Source organism: Herpailurus yagouaroundi, unplaced genomic scaffold (genome assembly GCF_014898765.1).
Source record: "Herpailurus yagouaroundi ecotype Mexico unplaced genomic scaffold, PumYag 190, whole genome shotgun sequence".
Taxonomy (NCBI): Eukaryota; Metazoa; Chordata; class Mammalia; order Carnivora; family Felidae; genus Herpailurus; species Herpailurus yagouaroundi.
Genome location: NW_024412421.1, coordinates 28,491,914 through 28,516,054, shown reverse-complemented (window position 1 = coordinate 28,516,054; position 24,141 = coordinate 28,491,914). Strand labels below are relative to the sequence as shown.

Here is a 24,141-nt window from a genome sequence, read left to right as displayed (position 1 = left end):
TGTGTGCAGCCGCGCTGGCCTGAGCTTCATTAAGGCTTAAAGTCAATTAAGCCACGAATTGGAACAATCATTCCTCCTTTGCAAAGTATTGATATTTTTTTTCCTGGCCGCTTTAGGGCTTTTCCAGCACTCACGAGGAGATTTATGTTAGACAATTTCTTTCTGATTAAAACAAATCATAGCTCAACAATTCTAATTTCCTCCTTTCTAAGCAAGAAATGATCAGAGAACACTGAAGACCGTGATCAAACCCATCGCGCAGAGGCCGTCACTAGGAAGCTCCACAAACATACTCCTGAGAGGCGTTCTCTGTCTCTCCCTCTCTCCATCTCTCTGTGTCTCTCTCTGTCTTTGTGCCTTGATCTCTGTTCTCCCCTAGGAGTTCATCTTGTGTGTGTGTGTGTGTGTGTGTGTGTGTGTGTGTGTGTGTGTGTCAACGTCTGTCTTTCTCCATATGTCTGCTCCCCCTACCTCCAGATGTCTGTCTGTCTATCTCTCTCTCTCTCTCTCTCTGTTTAATTCTCTTTCAGTACACATTTACCTTGACAGCCTTCTGGACAATCACCTGATTCAGTATTATCTGTATTATCTGAAAGGGAAAGGGATGTTAGAAGCAAAGTCAACCCAAGCTGGTTTTCTGACCTAAGTAATAGGAAACAAAAAGGTTCCCATGTTTACTTCCAAAAGCCCAGCATCATCCAAGGCCTTTTCATTGATGAGCAGTTACTGCTCTCTCAAGAAAAGACCAGAAGTCTTCTGGATCCATGCACCAGCCTTTCACACGGGGCCCTCTACCCTCAGAGCTGCCCTCTCCACGTAAACAATTCATCTTCCTGTCCTTCAAAATCGAGTTGACTGAGGAGTCCAGTCCTCGCTGCAGCCAACGCCCAGTGCTCCAGAATGGCCAGAGAGGCTGGTCAGCTGAGATTTCCCAAATCGGGATTTGAATTTTCAAAGAACTTGGAATTGCAATATGCTTCACGCAGTGTCCCCTAAATAACAAGCCCTTTAATGGGCGACAAGGCAGCTGAAGAACTGGGGGAACCGCAGCAGCACTGACACGAAAATCAATTTGCAGAGCTCAATACTTCAGGAAAATCATCTGGTTACTGTACCCTCTGCTGGTCTCATTTCCAAAAACAAACCAACCAAACCATCCCCTCCCACAGTGACAGGATGCTGCTGACTGGGTCATAACCACCAAGGCCCAACTGTCAACCTGACTGCACCCACAGCCATTCATTCCACAGATGTGTCTAAGTCCCTCCTACCGACCAGCCACTGTGCTACACACAGGGCCAAACAGAAAAATAAAACAGGCAAGGCTTCTGGCTTCCTACAGCATTTCACCTCTGCTACTTTACAGGCTGTGAGAGCTTGGACAAGGTCCTAAACTTCTCTGAGCCCCACAGCCTCATCTGAAGACAGGATTCAAAACAATGGCTACCTAACAGGGTTGTCATAAAGATGAGCAGAATTAAAGATTTAAAAAGTTTTGGACACTGACTGGCACGCATTATCATTACTGTTCTCATAAAAATAAAAAGGGTTAAACCACCCAACTGACATTGTCAGGTCCTTAGATTCCTGTCTTACAGGCAATTCTATGCTCTTTTTAAAAACATGTACATACATGTATTTTTTCTCACAACAGGTAAGTGGACAGCATGATAATGTCTCAAAAGAAGGCACGATTGGGGGACACCTGGGTGGCTCAGTCGGTTGAGGATCCGACTTGATTTCGGCTGAGGTCGTGATGCCAGGATGGTGGGACTGAGCCCCACAATGGGCTCTGTGCTGACCGTGAAGCCTGCTTGGGATTCTCTCTCTCTCCCTCTGCCCCTCTTCTCCTGCTCATGTTCTCTCTCTCTCTCTCTCTCTCTCTCTCTCTCTCTCTCTCTCTCTCTCTCTCAAATAAATAAAATGAGGGGAAAAAAAGACGAAAGAAGGCATAACTGCCTAAGTAACATTGAACAAACAGGTCACTTACCCTCTCTGGGCCTCAGTTTTCCCACCTGTCAAGGGGGCAAGTTAAATTGGCTGACCTCAGAAAGTCCATTCCAACCTTAAAACTCTAACATTTTATAACGAAACTACACCCAAATATGACCTGTGAATTCATTACTGTCTCTAAAAAGACCTTCACTAATTCACAACTGAGTTTCTCATCATGCTATTCTTGCATAAACTGGCTCACATCTTTGCTGTATCCCCTAAAAGTAATGGCTGAGAGAATCGTGCAAAAACCCAGTGGGTCATACATGACTAAGAACTTTATTTTTAACCTACACTTCAAAGGAATGTAGAATTATTTCTGCTCTTCTTTGAGATCTCCCCAAAGCTGTCTGTGTGGGCAGGTCTTCAAGGACACCACAGACAGTGGCTCAAGCCTGCAATACAACTCCAGTCACCGACGTCACTGCCGAGTACCCCAGCACTGCCACCAACATTGCAGATTTACCCAGCGCTGAAAATAAGCTTTGAACCAGCTTTCAGACATCCATGTTTATGGTCTAGGCAAGCTGCGAACCAGCCCAAACCAATGCACTACTCATTTCTCAATGGCTTCCTGGGTAGATTTGCCTTGTGAAAGGGTCTGGCTCTGTCTAACACTGGGACGCACACCTACTCCTCAAGGATCCATCACTGTCCATAAGAGGGAGATCGGAAGGTTCCAGACAGTGGGACACACAGTATGAAAGGAAGGGTCTCTGGAATAAAAACTCCACATCCTGCTTGACAACAACAGATCTGGAGTTACGGTCACATGTGCAACTGTCCAGGAACCAGGGACGCTCTTGGGCAGGAAGCTGGCCGAGCTTTTGTGAGAGTAGACGCAGGAGCGTCTTTAAAAGGAAAAGTGCTGGGGCGCCAGGGTGGTGCAGTCGGTTAAGCGTCCGACTTCAGCCAGGTCACGATCTCGCGGTCCGGGAGTTCGAGCCCCGCGTCGGGCTCTGGGATGATGGCTCAGAGCCTGGAGCCTGTTTCCGATTCTGTGTCTCCCTCTCTCTCTGCCCCTCCCCCGTTCATGCTCTGTCTCTCTCTGTCCCAAAATAAATAAAAAACGTTGAAAAATAAATAAATAAATAAATAAATAAATAAATAAATAAATAGGAAAAGTGCTAACAGGAGACAACCCAGTACTACGGGGACTAAGGCCAGCGTGAGGCTCAAATGTGCCCCATCAGAAGCCAGACCTGTCCCTTGTGGATTGAGTCCAGCCAGGCCAGCCACTCAGGGGCAGCTCCACTCAGGGGTGCATTTCTGGAATACAGCGTTGCTCAGACTTTACAGTTTCTTTCCTTGCTTATTGATGCCTGCTCTCCCAGCACAATTAGCAGGAGCCCCTCCTCTGGCCCTCAAGATTTCCTGATTTGAACAATATGTGTCTGATCACCCTACCCCTGACAGAGCAATGCAGATAAGTAAACACGTTTCTCTCCCCATTTTCTCAGAGTTTCTGAAGAGTAAGGGCCATTTTCCCCCATAAACGGAAAGGCTAAAGGTTCTCAGAGCAGGAGACATTGGAAGGGACAATTATTTTTATCCCTTGGGACTTGGTGTATGGATTTAATTTTTTTTTAATGTTTATGTTTGAGAGAGAGAGAGAGAGAATGGGCGGGGTGGGGAGGGGGAGGGATACAGAGAGAGAGGGAGACACAGAATCCGAAGCAGGCTCCAGGCTCTGAGATGTCAACAGTGAGCCCAACACAGGGCTTGAACTCATGAACCATGAGATCATAACCTGAGTCGAAGTCGAACGCTCAACTGACTCAGGCGCCCCGGATGACAGACTTGAAAACATTCTTGAGTGTCAGGAAATAGGCAAGCATATTCTGTGAGCTAGAAAGGATCACAGCTGCCACTTGGACCCCACTGCCCAGGAGCAAAGCCAGCGATGCCTCTATTTCGGCCTGAGTGCTTATCTTTCTGCATCACTGTGGACGGATGGCACATGCCCACAGGGATTCTTGAGTGGCTGCTAGGACCTAAAGAATAAAGCTCATTCCCCTAGGAGAACAGAACCCCAAGTCCTGAACGACCCGGCTTCAAATGGAAGCTTCTGGACTCCTCCGCAACACTGCATCCAAGCTTGGCTATCCCCCATAAGCCCCTCTGCGCATCACCTCCCTTGCACTGGACCGTGCCCCCACCATCTCAGTTGACTACAGCCTGCCCACAGCTCCTTCCTGGAGGACGCTGCTTAGAAGCACCTGAGAAAGCGTTTGTCATGAGTCCTCGAAGAACTTCATTCTTACCACACTCACTGGGTTCTGGCATGGGTTACACCTCAGAAGTCGTCCCTCGCTTGTGAAACCCTTGATGGTAATGACAATATTCCAAACTGTTTTCAATCACCCACTATACGAAACTCATTGTAGACAATTTATAAGTATTTCTACCATTAAAAACATAGTCTGAAAATCTTCGTCTAGTGGGGTAACTGCGTGTGAGAACATCTGATTTTTGTAAACAAAGTTAAAACTCTGCCCCTGACCTTTCATTAACAACAACAACAAAGAGAAATCAACCAATCACTCAAATAGCCTCAGAATTGTAGAGTGTTGCTTAACTTTTTTGTGACTCAGAATCCCCTGGAGGGACTGCAAAACACTGATTGCTGGGCCCCATCTCCAGAAACTCAGATCCCTTCAGGTCTCAGGTCTCAGGGTGAGGCCCAAGAATTTGCATTTCAAACAGGTTCTCCAGTGATGCTGTAAGCTTCCGGTCAGGGAAGGGGCTTTGAGCAGGCACTGGGTAGCTTCTGCAGCATGGGAACCACAAGGACTAATCAATGAATCACTACTGAGACCATTAGAGATGTGTCCTATCCTCCTCTGCCTTAAAAACAGCACCCTCCCAGCCCCCTTTTCATTTTTGTCTTCGGATGGCTCACAATTTGATGTAGATTTTAAGCATCCTGTAATTCATCAACTAATTCTCTCCTGGCTACACATTCCAAGTAATTAAAGTTCAGTAATAACTTATTCTTTCTGCTCCAGCACCTGCATTTCATTTGTTTATTTTCCCAGAGTCATAAATCTGAAAGGCTGTCAAAGTGCCACAATATTAGTGCAATAATCAAAGTTAATTAGTCCTTCTCAATAAACAACAACAAAGCCATTACAAAGATGCATTGAAGCTTCTCCCAGCTACCCAGTTTACAGATCACATTGTGGCTGGAACAATTAGACTCTGAGAACTGCCGGGTAAATGAGCGCAGTGTTCGGCAGTCATTTAAAAGGAGACTGTGCGCTTCATTCACACTGATTCATTAACTCCAGGGAAGGCAAAGCGGGTCTGGGCTCCGCATCTGCCGCCTGCAGAAGGATGCGGTGACAGACGGAGATCCCCCCAGCTGCCAAGCCCTGCCATGCGCATCCCAGACCCCAATAATAAAAGGAGACAGGGGTTGCAGAGCGAGGAGAGGGGCCAGTCTGACCGCCAACTTTTAGTAACCCAATGTCTTCAATAACTTTTGGTTTATTATTTAGGGAATTTGAGAGATGCAGGTGTTAGGCGGATTCTGATGAGAAGGCAGCCCAGGGAAACTCGGAGGGCAGGACCGGGGCCAGTGGGTAGGAGACACTCGGAGAAAGAGGCTGCCTTCAATTTAAGAGAGACCTTTGTCATTTGGAGGTGCTGCCTGGCAGGGAGGAGCTTCCCTGTCAACCAGGAGAGCAGGAGCCAAGGCGTGGAGATCTCTGCTCAGGGATGTTGTGTGAGTGGTGTGCACATGGGAAAGAGGTCAAACAAGGTGACCTGGACAGCTGACGAAACCCTAAGAACTTAAGGTTCCTTGCGTTTGGAAGCAATCGCTGGGCGAGTGCTCATGTCTTGCACTGAACTCACTGTCCTGTTCCTCTCCAGAGATCCTTCTCCCCTTGAGGCATGACCCCCATGCGCGTTACCCACCGCTATGTAACACGTATCCCCAAAGCCTGGTGGCTTCAACCGGTAAGAATTCGTTACCGCACCAAGTTTCTATGGGGTCAGGAATCTTGAGCGGTTCTGAGTCAAGGTCTTTCGTGAGGTTGCCGTCAATCTGTCGGCCAAAGTCACCTGCAGGCTTGAGGAGGCTGGAGGGGTCCAAGGGGGCTCACTCTCGAGGCTCCTGGCCGAAGGCCTCAGTTCCTTGTCACGTGGGGCTCTCCACAGGGATACCTGAGCATCTTCACAACACAGCAGCTGGCTTCCCCCAGAGGGAGTGATCCAAGACAGCAGGCAAGGAGGAAGCCGCACACCTTTTACGACCCTTCCTGGGAGTCCTACTCCATCATTTCTGCCACATGCTATTCATTAAGGGTATCACTAAGTATAGCCTGCGTTCAAGGGGAGGACAATTGGGTTCCACCTCCTAAGAAGAGTATCAAAGAACCTGTGGGCAGATTTTAAAAACACCACGAATACCTCTGAGGCCTCCTTCTAATCATGTCTGCATCCTCTAGTTGACTAAGTGCAGGGACTAGTTCCACAGGAGTCCCCTAGGGGCACCAAGTGGATTTTTCTCCACTCTTCTCCCTCAGCAACCCCAGCCTCTGCAAAAGACCGGCCAACTCCACACCATCAGCACCGAGGACAAGGATGGTCACCTCTCTGCTCCCTGGGAGGGAAGGAGGCGCCTGCTCCTTACCTTAGCTATTAAAGGACACACTGATGGGAAGATGAAGGCAGGTTTGGCTGTGTCCTCGTACTCTGATCATTTAAAAAAAAAACGGGGGGGGGTAGAAAGGAAATACATTTTCCAACAAGATTTCTGGGACTATTTGTCTAATTTAGGGAAATGATGAGCAAATCAGCCTGTCCAGCAGGTACCTGGAGGTTTCCTGAGTTTTTACTAGGAGCCACATTCTGTACAAGAGAGGCTATGTCTTCTGACACCCAATTTCCAACACGGAGCAGGGGAAGGGGTCCCCACACCAACCAACAATTCTCCTATAGCAGCAGTGTGTCCAAGAATTCGCCTCAGTTCTGACACCATCTACCTGGAGATCTCATCAGATCCTACAGGTTATGGGTTCAGTGGGACAAGACTGGCTCCGGCCCAGGCGGTCACCTATGCTTCTGACCAACAGGCTACAGACTGGCAGTTCCCATAACCCTCTCCTTGGACTTGAGACTCCGGTCACCAAGTCTAGCTGTTACCTGTACTTCAGACTGACCAGCTATAATCAGAGGTTCCCAAACCCCCACTCTGGGCTTGATTGATTTGCTACAGTGGCTCATGGAACTCAGAACATTTTACTCACTAGACCACCGGTTTCTTATTAAATGATATAACTCAGGGCAGTCCGATGGAAAAGATAGACAGGGCAAGATATGTGAGAAAGGGCACAAGCTTCCTTGCCCTCTCCAGGGGCACCACTCTCCAGGATCTCTGTGTGTTCACCAACCCAGAAGCTTTCTGAACCCTCTCCTTTTTGGGTTTTTACGGAGGCCTCATTACAATCAGGCATGACTAAGTCACTGCTCATTGAGGACTGAACTTGGTCTCCAGCCCCTCTCCCCATCCCAGGGGTCCAGGGGTGGGACTAGAACTTCCAACCTCTCATCACACAGCTGGCTTCACTGGAAACAGGCCCCCATCTTTGGGTGGGGCCCAAAACTCACCTCCTTAACAAAAGACATCTCTATATAGGGCTCTCCTCACTTGGGAAGGTCCAAGGCTCTTAGGAGCTCCTCCAGCAACAGGCAGGAAGACCAAATACACGTTTCTTGTCATACATCACAAGATCACAATATGTGTTATTTCACTTCATCCTCACCATGACCAAGAGCTATCAAGGACGTAACCAAATTTGCCCAGGGATACCCAGTGAGCATGTGCTCGAAACTGGATACGCTCCCTAGCCTGTGTAGACTCCAAAGGTGGGGTTCCCTCTACTCCACTGGGCTGCCTCCCTATAAATTAAACATTAGTCTATTTTGAATACACAGTTAAAGTAAACCCTGATTTATTACAGTGTGTGCTGCTCCATTCAGAGACTGGCTGCCTTGTCTACACTGCATCTCCATATTTGTCCTTGTGTAGGAGGTTTTATTCTTTCTCGTCTCTGTTTAATCTAACACCTGCAATGTCTGAGACTCTCTGTAAATGGCCCATAATAAATATGAAAAACAGTCTCAAGCATATTTTTTTCCTCTTAAGTAATGAACAGAGTCTAAATGCCTAGTGGCCAGAAGGAGGCCTTTGAACCATTGGCTGAACACCATCTCAAGATGAAATCTGTCTCTTCAAACTATGTCAAAATTGCTTAATAAGAACTCAGGGGACCCCATATTAATGAAAGGATACATCTGCTTTGGGTTTCACATGATTGGGAGTGATGGCTTGGATCTAGCCATTTATGCTCGACTTTCACTCTTTAAAACTCCACGGTTAATCACAGCCCTCGTTATACAAAGGTTACAATGGATATAAAGTTTGAAAGATTCAGTTCAAGACTGAGAGCAGTGACCAGGGGAAAAAAAAGAACGCAAAACAAAGACACACAGACAACGATCAAAGAACAATGAATGACACCCAAGACTATGTCAATGCAAAATTTTCGGAATGAGAAATGAAACAAAAAACTTGGAGGATAGGACCAAGCCCAAGTTTGGGGCATTGTGGAGATACAGACAACTCAGAATATTTTAGCAAACAATTGTGTCGATGAGGGAGAGGCATAATTTATTGCCTGATACAGAATCTTTCCTGAGCCCGTGACAAGAAAAGTCAAAGACGCAACTCAAATAGAAGAGTAAATACCCTGTATGCCACTTGAAGTTAAGTCTGGGAAGGAGACAGAAGGAATGAGCTTCCTTTGGGGAGGGGAGGTACACCAGCTCCGTCAGATTACCAAAAGGCACCCAGAAGTTCTCTTTCCTGGGATATTAGTACCCTTATTATCATGAACAGAAAAATGCTCACATAGAAACGCCCAAACCTCTATGAATACAATCTTTGGCTAAGTCTTTACAGAGGCCAGTCTTTTGATATAACACACACCAGGAACTTGGGATTAGGTGGCAAGATGGCTTTGGAGTCAGGCAAATATGGTTTCATACCCAGGTTCCACCCTGTAGCTCCCAGCTGGGTGAGCTCAGGCAGGCCTTTTCACTCCCTCTAGCCTCCAATTCCAAATCTGCAAAGTGGGTTTAACACATAACATGGATATTTCATTGCTAAATGTTAAGCATCATGCCTTGTAGAGAAATACATCTGAATACCTAACCCCATCTGCAGGGTATGATCACACCATGACATTTGAAAATGGAAGTGTCCTAAGGGAGAACTCTAGAACTTTATCTTCACCTGTGTGTGTGCGCGCTTATTGATTTAAGCAAGTGGTTTATATGGTTCTTGCTGGTTCGCAGACTTGTTTATACCATACTTTATTTATTGAAAATCCAATACTAACACATAAAAACAATTTTTTACAGCTAAGAAATGAGGAACCAATCCAGCAGCTGATTTAAGATGAATTTTTCCCAATAATCCACAACTGTTAATAATATTAATAGTTTTTATATTTTTGGTTTAGCTAAAGATCATTCAAAACGACGGGGATGAGCCCTACTGTGATGTGTTGAATGACAACCATCTTTTCCGAGCCAAGTCACCAGCTCAGACGGGCATCAAGCTTGTAAATTACCCACCCCAAAGGCTGCTCGCTCCCCTGAACACACAAGCCACATAAAAGAAGGCATCCCACCACACCTAAGGCCTTTGATCTGGAAAGTCAAGTTAAAGGATGTCAGCTTTTATTACCAAAGGGCAAATTCCAACAAATGCCACAGCTCCACCAGATCATAAAGGACATTTGAGGGAGCCTAACGGTAGCTCAATTCCTCCAGGGCTCTTAAGAAGGCATGCAATTCAGCACTAGGCATCCCACCCCATCGCTCTCAGTATCACGTCATGAAAACATAGGGGGCTGGTGTCTCCGAAAAGCACAGCAAAGTCAAGTGTCGAACCCATGTGCCTAATACATTGGTTGGCATCAAGTCCTCTGTATCTGAAAACACAACTAAAATCATGATTTCTGATGCTTATCAATGAGGCTGCACCATGACATAATACCGGCAGCTTTCCACATGCCTGCCCTCCAACGAGATAAATAGCCCCCGTACCAAATCTACTGAAAACCAGAATAATGATGACACTTCAGTCTCGCCAGCATCAGACTGTGTGGTTACAACCAACCAGGCATGCGCTCTCCCTGACACATGCATATCCCATTACCTCTGACTAATAAATCTTTTCTTTTTACCCCTCATCTCCCTGCTTTCTCAATAACCATTTTGGTATAAGCCATCGCTCGCTGTTCCCTTAAGGGATGACTGATCCCTTAATCATCTTTCCTAAATATATGCAAAGTGTATTTCTTTGTAAATACAAAAGAAAAAGCAATCTCATAAATAATTAAGATGGCTTTTCAAATGACAGTTGAGTGCTAATATGAGCTTCACTGGAAAATACTAATCAACAAACTAAATACACATCTAATAAAATGTAGGAGTCCAGACACAGGAAGACCGAGAAAGAATTCATTGCAACCCCATTTGAATCATGCTGATAAACATCCTCCCTAAAGCAACTCTTGAAGCCACTTGGAGAGGTTAAGAAGAGTAAGCATCACTCGTACCTTCATGTATAAATAAGAAATTATTATTATAGTTATTAATAGCAGCAGATAAAATTTAATTGAATACTCAATCTACCCTCAGCAATGCGTTAAAGACTATACATGCATACGGTCAATGCGTTTAATAGAGCCGCTTATGTCTCCTGGCATAAATATTGTTGTCTGAATTATTGTATTGTTATAGATGAAGAAACCGTAGTTGAAGAACTTAACGAATTCACTCAAGGTCATAGGGTGTACTTGCTTCTATGCTTCGCCATTAGAACACAGCATATTTTACAGCAGTGGTCATCAGCTGGAGATGACGTTCCCCACCAAGGGACATCTGCCCAGGAGGCACCCTGTGACCCACCCAGCCTGCCTTCTCTAGACCTCTTGGGAATCTTGGCTCACACACCCAGGAGAAAACAAGAGCAGCTGAGCTGGATCCCGGCTGCCTTCTCCTGGCCGAGAGCACACCATCCTAACCATTCCTAGGAAGACCTGAGGTTCAAGCCAAATAAAACCACAAGTCAGGAAAGCATGGACGTGAAGTCCTCCTTGGGGACCAGAGCTTCTCACCAAACCAAACATGGCTGAGTCACTCCTCCCTTATGACAGGGGAACAGGTCCAAGCCACAGTCTGAGGACTCGCAAGCGGGTCGCATAAGAATGCCAGCGGAGGACCGTCAGCCCCTCTTCCCAGACCAGGCTACTTCTGGCCAACTCCTCGATTATCTCCGTCTCCAGTAGACGTCAGAACTTCAGCACATTCACTGGGCCCCACATGTCACCAATGGGCAGCCCTTGTATGTGAACTCTGTTACATAATAAGCAGATAAGCTAAGGGCCTGGCATTCACGAGGCGGGCTTGCTTCCTCTGCCCTTTCAACCCCCCTAGCAACCCCAGCCACGGCCCCACCGCTCTTCCTCCTACACACAACTGATGTGTGTGTAGACAGGAGGGGGACCTCAGTCCCAGCTGCTTCGGTGCTATTCAATCTCCTTCTTCCCCAAAACCAAAAGCCTCAGTTCCCAAGTTATAAGAATCTAAAAATTCAGGAATGGTAATAAGGTGAGAGAGGAGGAAGGAAGTAGGAGCCCCCCGTAGGCCTTTCAAGAGCTCTACCCTGGGTTGCCGGAGACTGGTTGTGGTTGTTTCTAAAGTACATTGTGATACCTCATCAACTATTGCATACAATCCCCCTTGGAGGTCCTTGGATCTCAGGGTGGAGAATGGGACAGGCCACATCTCCATACACAGAGCAACAAACCATCCTTGGAGAAGTACTTACTGAGTAAAGGAAATCCTAAACCACACAACAGAGCGGGGATTCAGACACACCTATCAGTGTCCCAAATGTAGAGAACTTGCATGGAATCCTACCATAGAGACAGTGCTGCTAACTAAGAGAATCCACTCCATCCTGAAAACAGGATAGTAAACTACCTACTCAGCCAGCCCATTCCGTGGGCTCCTTGGAATACCCAGGAAAAAAAAAAAAAAACAGGTGCTTGTCTTAGAGGGGACACTAGTCTGTAATCCACTTAAGCATGTGAATGAGGTAGATCACATCCTCCTACGGAGGGCAACTTAACAACATAGGCATGAACCCCAGATCCAGAGATAATTCACTGAAATATGACTGGGGACTGATAGGCCTCCCTACCCTCCCTCCTTTTTAAATTATGCTGAATGGATTGGCCTTTTAAGAGGGTAGTTTACTTCTATATTGTACATGTTATCCGATTTTAATTGTTTTCAATTCGTATTACTAACTTTCGAGCATCCCAAACATCTCAGCAGGAGGGCGTTTTCCCGTGCATTAATTATTAGCAGTCTTAATTGTGGAAAGGCTCTTAATAGAATTCCATATGGAATGTGTTTTCATTTAAGTTATGTTTTACTAAATAGCTAGATCCATCCCCAAAACTGTTTTGAGAACTCTATAAAGGATGTCTTGAATGAAAAGGGATTGCTGAGGACAGTAAGATACCTAAGTATTGCTTCCTCTGAGACACAGGGTTAATCCTGAAATTAATCCCTCAACCAGCATCTAGCAATTCTGAAAGCAAAGCCTGAAAGGTAATGAACATGCATGATGCCAATATTGGGAGAAAAGCCACGCCGTGAGGTGGACAGACTTTGGGACTGGAGGCCAAGTGTGCCAACTGTGCCAGGAGCCTGCCTCTGTGCTCGTCAGCGCGTGACTCTGGGAGGACCCCTGAGCCCCTGAGCCCTCCACCGCCTCTTCTAGAAAATGGAGAAGACCAGGCTTTTGTATCTCCTGAACAGGGATATGAAGTGCCTTGCCCAGGACCCAGCACATGACAGGGACTCAATAAAGAGCGGCTGTCAGGTGCCCCACGGTGAGCAGGAGAATAATGTTCCACTGGCTTGGAGGCAGACACGCGTGTTCTGGAACACAGCAGTTCTAGAATGTGCCGTGAAGGCAGGAATAGAAAGACCAGGCAGGGAAGAACAAGTTGGGGAAGGAGGCGTGAACTCCATCTTCAGAGCCAAGCTGAGAAGGCCCGCGGAGCCCTGGCACATGCGAGCCAGTGCTGAGCCAAACGGCCCACAGACTTCTGAGCGAGCTTTTGCTGCAACAAAAAACTTTGGATCGTTTCGAGAACCTCCCGTGAGGCACCAATATGCTACAGTACCTTCCCAGCTCTACTACTGATAGGATTCATCGTGGATAAAGTATGAACACGCTCAAGCTGGCTAGCAGCTGGAAAAACTGGAGTCAATCAAATTGACCTTGAGAAACGCAAGGAGGTGGCATTTAAGGATGTGCCAGGTTAAATCGCAGTGCAGAGATGAGGTAAGGAAGGGCCTGAAGGAAACCAAACCAGCAGGTATGGAGGGTGGGGTAGTGAGGGGAGCTCCAGGTGGATCTCGAAGGCAGGCATCATGGTAATAACGCAATGACAGAAAATGGCTTTTGGTGCTAAATCTGAGCTCCCATAATCATCATCTAAGGGGAAATCAGGAAAGAGTGTAACGATATTCGCAGGGAATAAGCCAACAGATGAGACAGGACACAGAGATCAGTCTACAACCTGCGAAATCTGATTTAAATGTTTGGACCGCCATGTGAGTAAGATTGGTCTTGCTCCCATTTCCTTCACTCATAGGCCTGACAGGGAATACTTTTGGGTAACTCTTCCTCTGGGAGCACTGTTTGCCCATGGACATCAAGTTACTAACATCGTAGCATGAAAGTGTACAAGGATACGTTCTGTCCTCTGAAACCTACTCCCAAAACCCAATTTTGGCTTAAAATGCAAGAAAGAGAAACAAAATGGTGGGTCTTTAAGCTCATACCATTCAACCTTCTTTGTCAGAAGGACAGAGGAGGAAACTGAGGCACTAAATGGATTAAGAGGCTTGCGAAGGCCCCACTTAACTAAGGCTAAATAGGGCAGATCCAGGGTTTTCTGCCTCTCTCCATAAAACAATGGCTATAATGAGTTAAATACAAAATGTATCTGTTCTCACATATGAGGAATAAAGATAATCTTTGAAATGCATAAACATTTGTGTTTTAGTATTACCTTCTAAGACAAGTTTACATATTAGTAACATCGTACAATATGGTTCTTGCAGTATTACGAGGGCCACTGAATTTGCTTTTTGCTAGTTTAGGAATAACATCAAATGGGCAAAACTGTGCAAGTTTGACACTGCCTGTTGCTAGCTAAGTACTCTTCCACCAGCGAGACAAACTGGTATCATACCACCCAATGCCAGCTGAGAAGCTGCTACCAAAATTTTAAGTACAAATGCCCTTTGAATCAGCGAGTCCGCCGCCAAGATTCTGCCCTGTGTAACTTTCTGGATGGAACACTGGATGAAAATGCAAGCGACTGAACTTTAAGACAGTGTCACTTAGCATAGCGAAACAAGGCAAACAACACAAGGTCCAAGAAAAGGGAAAGTGCTCAGTTAAATTACAGTATAAGCACACGACGGAGATTACACAGCAGTTCAAAACATGAGGTGGATCTATATGCACTGATAAGATCTTATGGGATTCACTGAAATATTCCAAGTACACAACAGTACGTGTATGTTTACTAGTACATACAAACTTTTGTGAAAGAATATACAAGAAATGGTTCATAGTATTTACCTTCCAAGAGAAGGCCTGGGAGGGACTTTGACTTTTTATTTCATACCTTGCCGGTCCTGTACGAGTATTCAGACCATATGCACATGTTACCATTTTTTGCCTTCTACATCTCTAAAAGTGATTACTACATCACCTAATATAGGTTATTACTTAACTTTAGACTCACAGAGATGGGAAGACCCTCAGAAAAAAAAAATGGGCCCTGTTATTTCTGTCTTAATTTAACTCAAAACAATCCACAGAACTCAAGACAAGGGTTCATTTGAAATATACTGAATTTCAGGGGCGCCTGGGTGGCTCAGTCGGTTAAGCATCCAACGTCAGCTCAAGTCATAATCTTGCAGTTTGTGGGTTCAAGCCCCACGTCGGGCTCTGTGCAGACAGCTTGGAGCCTAGAGCCTGGAGCCTGTTTCAGATTCTGTGTCTCCCCCTCTCTCTTGCCCCTCTCCTGCTCGTGCTCTCAAAAATAAACATAAAAAAAATTTTTAAATACATAAAAAGAGATTTACTGAATTGGAAATATTTCATTTGAAGTATACTGAAAAGGCAGAAATTAATCTTCCTTTTCTTTTTTTTTTAAAGTTTATTTATTTACTTTTGAGAGAGCATGAACCAGGGAGAGGCAGAGATAAAGACAGAGAGAGAATCCCAAGCAGACTCCACAAACCCAAAACATCAGACGTTCTCCTACAGGCACCATGGTGTGTTTCTTCGGACGGCAAGAAGTCTTCCACAGCGCCCAGGAAAGGAAGACGGCCTCGGCAAGGGCTGTCCGACCGCCCTCCCACTCTGCTCCCAGCCACTCGAGGGTCTCCTCCTCCCAGGGCCGCCACACAGTCCATGCCCCCTGCCCAGTCTGACCTTCTCCGTTCCCCGCCCCCCCGCCCCCCCCCCCCCGGGTCTTTCCTGAGATGTCAGCTCAGTCACTTCCTTCTCGGGGATTCTGAATGTCCCCGCGTCCAGGCGTTACTCACCATTTCCAAGAACGACGTACACTTCCTAGCACCTAGTACTGCCATGTCAAGTTTTCACTGATGTTTACGTGTCTTTGGTTAAATCACACTTCCACCCTGGGCTGAAAGTTCTACAAAGACAGGGTTTCCTTAACAGAAGACCGCAGTACCTATGACAGGGTCCACGTCATAAATACACGAATACGAGACGAGCGAATGAACGAACAGTCTACACTTCACACTGAAGCCCAGCGATCCTGTTACACAAGTGACCAACCTGGGCCACCCTCTGGCTCAGACCCGCTCATGTCTTCTTCCTCACTGACTCTGAGGTCCCAGTGACGCCCCGCAGCACCTGTGTCCCCCTCCTCCCCTGCCATTTGGCTCCAGCCACACCAGCCTCCCTGCTGACCCTGAATCCTCCAGGCACACTCCCACGCCTGGGCCTTTGCACGTGCTGCTCCCGCTGCTTAGAGAACACACCCCCCAGGCACTGACGCAGCCTGCTGCCTTACTTCATCCGAGGGTCAGACCAGACGTCACAGCCTCAGAGGGTTCTCTGCGAACTGCCCAACCTCACGTAGTCCACGCTACACCTGTTCGGCCCTCGCTCTGCTTTACCGTGCTTCACAGTGTTTATGACAACTTGGCAGTGTGTTCGGTATTAAACGTAATGACCCCTAACAGTCTGTTTCTCCTACAGAAGGCAAGCCCAGGGGAGGACAGGGACTCTGTTCTGTTTGATATGCTGATTCCTTAGCCTCAAGAGTACTGCAGGCCTTCGGTAAATGTTTGTGCGCAACACCCACATCCACACAGAGAGAGAAGAGCCAAAAGTGAAAAACAGAGATAAGGTTAAAGCCCACTGCCCCCGCCCCCACCGCCTTCTAATCTTACAAACCGTAAGCATAACAAACCTTAGCTGCATACACGGCGTTAGCCACATTTTATTTTTCTTAATAAATGAGCTGAATGAGTAAACATTCTCAAACCTCTGACTAATAAAGAAGATGACATTGACAATGAACCATAAACAAACGTGTGGATAATAACAGGCTTGCTTGCCCTTTCATTCATAAGATAAACAAAGAGAATATGACTTTAAAAATAAAGAAAACCGTTATTCCAAGAGCAATAAACTTTATGCACTGTACTAAAACCTCCATGTGTTTATCCGGCGTGTGTATCTGACAATTAAAAAAAAAAAAAAAAAAAAAAAGTCAAGTGCTTGCTTACCCATTCTCCTAAAATGCGTGACACAGCTTCATTGGCCCTTGTCATATTCCTACAGGCGAGGATCACGTGTGCACCATGGAGGGCAAAAGACTTGGCAGTTTCAAACCCTATGGTTTAAAGGAAAGTCAACATTAGAAAACACAAATGCAAAACACTGACTCAGCTGAACGGCCTTTACTGAGCACCACACACATTACCCAAGTGGCTCTCAGCCAGAGGCCATCTGTCCCCTGGAAGACAGATGCAAACACCGAGAGACATTTTCAGTGGTCACGACTGGGGATAAGGTGCTATTGGCAACTCGTGGATAAAGGCCAGAAGTGCTACAAAATACCCTACAAAGCACAGGATGGTCCCCACGACGGAAGCACCTGGCCCAAAGTGTCGGCATGGTTGAGGTTGAGCCCCATCCCCAAGATGAAGGCCAAGCCATAGGAAGAGATCACAGCACAGTCTGCCATTTAATGACCATCTGAGAATGAGCAGATCCTGTGCTCAACACAAAGAATAAGGAATAAAGACTCAGACATGGTCACTGTCTTTGAAGAGTTCATGGTTTCTCTGCCGCTCCCCAACGCCCACTCTCTCTCTCAAAAATAAATTAATATTCAAAAAAACTTTTTCAAGTGACCACACCAAATGTTGGCAAAGACGTAGAACAACCAGGAGCCTGCACACCACACACTACTCTAAGGGCGAAATGGCGTGTCTTGTGAGCTGTGAGAAAGACCACACGGCAAACCCCGCAAGAGCGAATGAACCAATCCTACTGGAGGGGGCAGGAAAGTAATTCAGCCAACGCCATGTCAAACGGCCACCGACTGCTATTTCCAAGATACCGTGAAGATGTGTGAGAGATCTGCATACCAGTACCTCGCTGAGATAGCCGTGTGAAAGAGTCTAGCAAAATCCATCCATTCTTATCTCCCATAGATCGAATCTTCACGGAGGCCAGTCTATTTATATAAACTAGCTCTCAAGGGAAGCCGGCACAGCATAGTGGAAAACTCAAACTCAGGAGTTCGACAACTTACGTTGACCGCAGCTCTAGCTATTTATAAGCTGTGGGCTATGCCTTTAACCTATCAGAAACCCAGCTATCTCTCCTTAAAATGAGGAGTAAGTAGTCAACTTACACTAAGAGCCTAACACAAAAATAGTAGGTAGAAAATAAATGTGAATTCCCAGTTCTTTCCAAAATCCTCAGGTCCTGTGTCTCCTCTGTGACTTGCAGGACCTATCAAATATAACACAGTCATTACGACTGAAAACTTAACACTCTCTCCTCCATCTGCTCCCAACAGCAAACCCAGGAACTGACTAGCTTTAACATCAACCAGAATTTAAAGAAATTAGCTATAAGACCCACCATTCCATTTGTCTGAATACTGGCTCCAGAGCACACGTGAACTTGACAGTGGAAACAACTTGAGCTATTTTTCAGGTTATGCCAAGTTCTGCATCCCAAATATTCACTTAACGATATCTAAGGAGAACCTCCTATATTTGAACCTGATGTTAACATACTGCCCAAAGGATTTCAAATCTGAAACATTTAACATCTAAATCTGTTTTCACCCTCTCTGGTGTATGTGGTGAAAGCTGCTTGAAACCTTATCTTCAAGCCATTGAGGCCAGAAGACAATAATCTGGAATTTACTAATTTTGACCCGTGATGCCAACTTCACCACTTACCACCAGTGGCAAAGGATACCTAACATCATGGGCGAAAGAGAAAGAAGTAAAGCACCAGGTTTTATAGCCCAGCTGTTCTGAGACTGGACGGGGGCAGGCCTAGGACAAAATCTTGCTAACCAATGTGCTACATCAATCGGACTAATGAAATACTGACAGCCATATGGAGGGAACATGAAGTGGCCAAAAATGACTTCACTTGCACTCCTAGGACTTTACACACCCAGAAGAGCTTGTTGAAAATGGCAGACTCTGTGTCCCTGTGAAACGTCCAGGTCAGAGCAATTACCAGAAGTATTTTTTGTCACATTTTCATCAGAGGGCATAGGAAGAAAAAAATGATGCGGAGGAAGAATGGGGGACACAACACTCAGCCATTGGTTAGCAACCGTATTTTTAAAGGACTGAGAGAACACTGATACAATGCAGGGCCAGGCCCACCCCGGGGCTGTATTCATCCATTCACCAGGTTAACTGTTAACTCTGTAGAATCTGTGCCTTTCTCATCTCTGTATCCTATAGGACTAACACCCATTTGGATTCAATAAATATCTGCCGGACGAATGAATGGTTCTTACGGGTGACTAATAGGCTACAACTCTGGACTATTTCAAAGCAATCCAAGTTGTTTCAAACAACACGGACGGCTCTCTAACTTCCTTTTTACCAATGAATCAAATATTAAGATCCTGCAAAACAGGGCTCACCGAGGTTTTGAATGACACTGCCTGGCAATCTGTAGGGGAAACGGCATGTGCGTGTTCTATCCGAATTTATTTTTCCAAACAAGTCTCTTAAACCATGCTACTAACTCACTTGACAAAATGACCTACAGCAAAGGAGTTTTTAGTACCAAGAGGAACAGGGACCACAGATCTGCACCCTCTCTGCTTTATGGAATCCCTGGCTGTGGTTACCATGCAGCCATATACTCCTGTGTTGTGGAGAATTACCCTCTGGCTCTTACATCTTCCTTTATCTGAGCACCGCGCTACATGTTGCCGGTCACCTTTTAAAAGCTGTAAGACACAGCTCCATTTTCTTATCCTTTACAATTGCCTTTGGAGTCCCAACCAAAGCATGGAGATTTCAAAAGATGAAGGTTTAACAGGAAGGACAGTAACACTAACACTCCTACAGTAAACCATCTCTCTAGAGTGTGGAGTTCTATTTAAAAAAAAAAGAGGAGGACGAGGAGGAGGAGGGAAGAGGAAGGAGGGAAGAGGAAGGAGGAGGGAGGAAGGAGGAGGGAGGAAGGAGGAAGAAGAAAGAAGAGGAGGAGGAGGAGGGAGGAGGAGGGGGGAGGAGGGGGGAGGAGGGAGGTGGAGGGAGGTGGAGGGAGGTGCAGGGAGGTGCAGGGAGGTGCAGGGAGGTGGAGGGAGGTGGAGGAGAAAAACAAGAGGGAAAGGAAGAAAAAGGAAAGAAAAAAAAAAGTTTAATAATGCTACCTACTGCTAGAGTCCCGGCAAAGCTCATGGGAATAGCATCCCTCATGCTCCTAACACCGAGGCTGATGACCGGTTTAATTAGCTAAATGTAGTTGTGCTGAGCCAATCGTGCTCAGTGCCAAAGTTTGTGCAAAATAATGAAGGCAATGGTTTACTAAATTTAATAACCTGATTCATCTTATAAAAAATTAACTTGATGACAATGTTTAAATTGAACCGGCTTAACTGCACGGAGGTGGCAAGTGCGTTCAGAAGAATATTTAAAGCTAATAATATAAAAAAAAAAAAAAAAAAACAAAAAAAAACAGGGGCGCCTGGGTGGCGCAGTCGGTTAAGCGTCCGACTTCAGCCAGGTCACGATCTCGCGGTCCGTGAGTTCGAGCCCCGCGTCAGGCTCTGGGCTGATGGCTCAGAGCCTGGAGCCTGTTTCCGATTCTGTGTCTCCCTCTCTCTCTGCCCCTCCCCCGTTCATGCTCTGTCTCTCTGTCCCAAAACTAAATAAAAACGTTGAAAAAAAAATTTAAAAAAAAAAAAAAAAACAGAGAAGACATTTTAAAACACTGGGCACCATCCGCTTTCTAGCACTTGTTACGTCTGATCCAATCGGGAAGAGTAAGTGGCCGTGAAGGTTAATATCTTGCTGTCGGGTTTAAAGCTTTGCATATAAACATTAAAATACCATAAAAAGGAAAACACTCCCCCCAAAATGTTAAATACCTGCTTTCTCACACTAGATTTCATTCTCTAGAGTGGAGGCTACAAACTGCTCATCAAAGGATCAATCAAACCCACCGCCTGTTCTGTTTGGGCTCAAACACTGTTTCCCCCCCTCCCCCTCCTCCTCTCCTCTCCTTTCTTTCTTCCCCTGTTCTACTTCCCACTTTCTCTTCCTCCCTTCCTTCCTAATATGAATTAGTCACCAGGATCAAAAAAAAAAAAAAAAAAAAAAAAAAAACACCCAAGAGATTATTTATCTGAGGGAAGATATCCACCTTCTCTGAAAAAGATTAGGACAGGACCACACGGGGCCCCTAATCGCACTGCCGCCCCAGGCTACAGATGGGGTCTGTGCCCTCCTGTTGGCCATGGTCACCACCCACGCTGCTGACTTTACCTGCCAGACCCTTGCAGGCACTCGATGCTCACGCGCACACGACACAGGTAAGATTCATGCTGGACACAATGCTCAAGCGTGGCCACAAAACTGCCTCGATCAGAATTTTCACATCCGAATTGTCGCATCTCAAAGAATGCTTCACACTGACCGGCTCCAGACTTTATTGGAACCCCGTCAGGTCCCACTCTGTCAAGCATGAGAACATCAGGATGCCAGCGACACCCCGCAAGACCAGGAGGCAGCACTCGCTTTGCGCTGGGAAACGCAGGGGAATGACTCGGGGGCCTCTAAGAATCAGGATCCGGCCTGCGCATTTCGTGACCTGCCTTCTTTGCGTTTCCCAAATGTCACTGAGTGGGAGCAGAAACTCTGGGCGAGAACCATGCTGGGACCAGAGGATGTAAAAATGAACCAGTTGAGCCAAGAAAGGCCAAGACAACATCATGGACTGGAGACGGGGCCCGCATGAATGAGGAAGAGGGAACATGACAGAAGAAACCGTGTCTGGCAAGCAGAAACTGTGGGGTCCTGGCAGCTGGCAGGGAGCTGTGGAAGAATTTGGGCAGAGAGCAGCACTAGGAAGAATAATAATTAGTATCAGTATTATAACTAGATGATGACATGTTATACAGTGATACATATCATATAGTTAAAATACTAATTGTCATTATTATTATTTTATTCACTTAAGATCCCTCCGGTGGTCATACAGAAGGTGGGTAAGCTGAAGACACTGAAGCCTTGTGAACAGCCAGGAAGGGATAAGGTACCCTCATAGGCTGAACAGCTAAGGGAAAAATGAGAAAATAATCTGGGAGGTGAACATCGCACCAAAGCCTGATGACTGCCTGAGTCTAGGTCTGAGGGAGAACCCCATGTCTCCACAGATGCCAGCCCGGCCCCGGAAGAGGTTGTCCACTGGTTTACGCAGGCAGTGAATATGGAGGAGGAGGGGTGGGTTTGTGCGTGGCGGTGGAGGGGGCGGGGGGAGCAGGTGACCATCCCCGGTCCAACTCACTGGCAGGACAGGTAAGTGGGGACAGAGTCATGGATTCCTCAGGCACAATGGACATCAAGGTGGGAACTCAGTCCTCACAAATACGGACAAAGACCCTAGTTGCTAAGAACAAGGTCAGTTCTTTCCCTAGCACTCAAAGTCTCCTTCTGGTTTGGGTTTTTTTAATTTTCTCCATATTGTGGATTTACTTGGGCAGTGTCCCCATTTACTGTAAATTATGGTTTTAATTATCATTTTTATTAAGATGCCCAAAGGAGTTGGGGCTTACAGCACCCGTAATTTCTAATGGGTTGTTATTATTAATTTATAATTGAGAAACACTGGAGACAAATGATACTTGCAAATGCACACAATTAAAAGGCCAGGAAGAAGGTGATCCCCGCCCCCAACATACCACTACAGCAATCTTTAGGAATGAAAGGATCAACAAGTTGCAGAACCTTCCAGCACCCGCCAACTCCCCCACCCTGGAGCTCTACCAACACGTACAGAACAAGGTGAGCCTGAGGTCTTTCATCCTGAGTTAGCTTTGCGGAAAATTCAAACCTGGGGACAACTTTTGTGTTAATTCACCACTGCGTTCACCTTCCCCAATATCCTCCCTGTAAGTACAAGGACCGAACTTCCCAAAGTGATCTGATTCGTGTAAATGAAATTACAGTGACTCCATGTTGACCATGACACTGAAATCGACGCTGAGGGCACTTCAAATGAAGGTCCAGGAGACATATTCACCAACGCCCTAAGGTCAGTGCCACAAGTGCCGTGACCAGATAACCCACCCTGCTGCTTCTGTCGCCACTTCAACTACCTGAACGTTTACATTTCCCTGCCACGCCATCTCAATTACGTAGTTCTCAGTTCCGAAGAGTCACAAATCACACTCGCTCAACACTAACTGTGACGGCCAACTCTTAATAAATTACAAAACTATACGGGCCTCTCCAGAGGAAAATAAGGCATAATCAGCCCTGCTTTTAAAGGCATGTGTTATGGACAGCTGGCAACAAGTCCCAGCAATAGCCCTTGTAACATACGCAGGCCTCAAATATAATCCTTTACCAAAGAAAGATACCAACTGGAGAGGGAGGGATACAGCGGCAGGAAATGGCCACGTCACACAGAGCATCTTTTGGAAATACCGCCAGGCCGCATTTACGTGTTTTGGGCAGTGCAACACTAAGGCCGTAAGTTTTCTAAAACCACAGGGTAAATTCCAAGTGACTGTCTGGGATCCCTCAAGAGGCAAGACTGACCCCAGGCTGCCTACTTGTGCTGCCTGAGTAAGTTCTCATCCCACCGGGCAGGGACCGTGTGTACCCCGTGTGTTCGGCATTACAGAGAAAATAGTGCCCAAAGATATTACAATTAACATGGTCCTAGGCAGCCCCAGTGAAGACAGACTTTGTAAGTACAACTAAATTGAGCACGGTCCATGCAGATCAGGGTCTGGGGGAACCAGGCAGCCACATATATCAATGGTGGGGGGAACAGGGGAGTGGGAAACAAAAGGACTCAACGTGGCTCAGTCAGGTGAGCATCCAAATCAGGTCATGATCAGCTCAGGTCACTTCAGCTCAGGTCATGATCCCAGGCTCTCAGGATTGAGCCCCGTGTCAGGCTCCACATGGAGTGTGGGGCCTGCTTAATATTGTCTCTCTCCCTCTGTCCCTCTCCCTGTCTCCCTCCGCCTCTCTCTCCCTCAAAAAAAAATTTTTTAGGGGCGCCTGGGTGGCGCAGTCGGTTGAGCGTCCGACTTCAGCCAGGTCACGATCTCGCGGTCCGGGAGTTCGAGCCGCGCGTCAGGCTCTGGGCTGATGGCTCAGAGCCTGGAGCCTGTTTCCGATTCTGTGTCTCCCTCTCTCTCTGCCCCTCCCCCGTTCATGCTCTGTCTCTCTCTGTCCCAAAAATAAATAAACGTTGAA

General features: G+C 46.5%; 1 protein-coding gene across 2 annotated transcripts in view; it reads right to left on the bottom strand.

The window, feature by feature from the left end:
• WWOX (WW domain containing oxidoreductase) overlaps positions 1–24,141 on the bottom strand; it is a 988,815-nt gene that overhangs the window by 921,177 nt on the left and 43,497 nt on the right. For both annotated transcript variants that reach the window (XM_040443434.1, XM_040443436.1), the window contains exon 5: positions 16,939–17,045. In XM_040443434.1, coding sequence (XP_040299368.1) covers positions 16,939–17,045 — 107 coding nt within the window. The remainder of the gene's footprint in view (positions 1–16,938; positions 17,046–24,141) is intronic.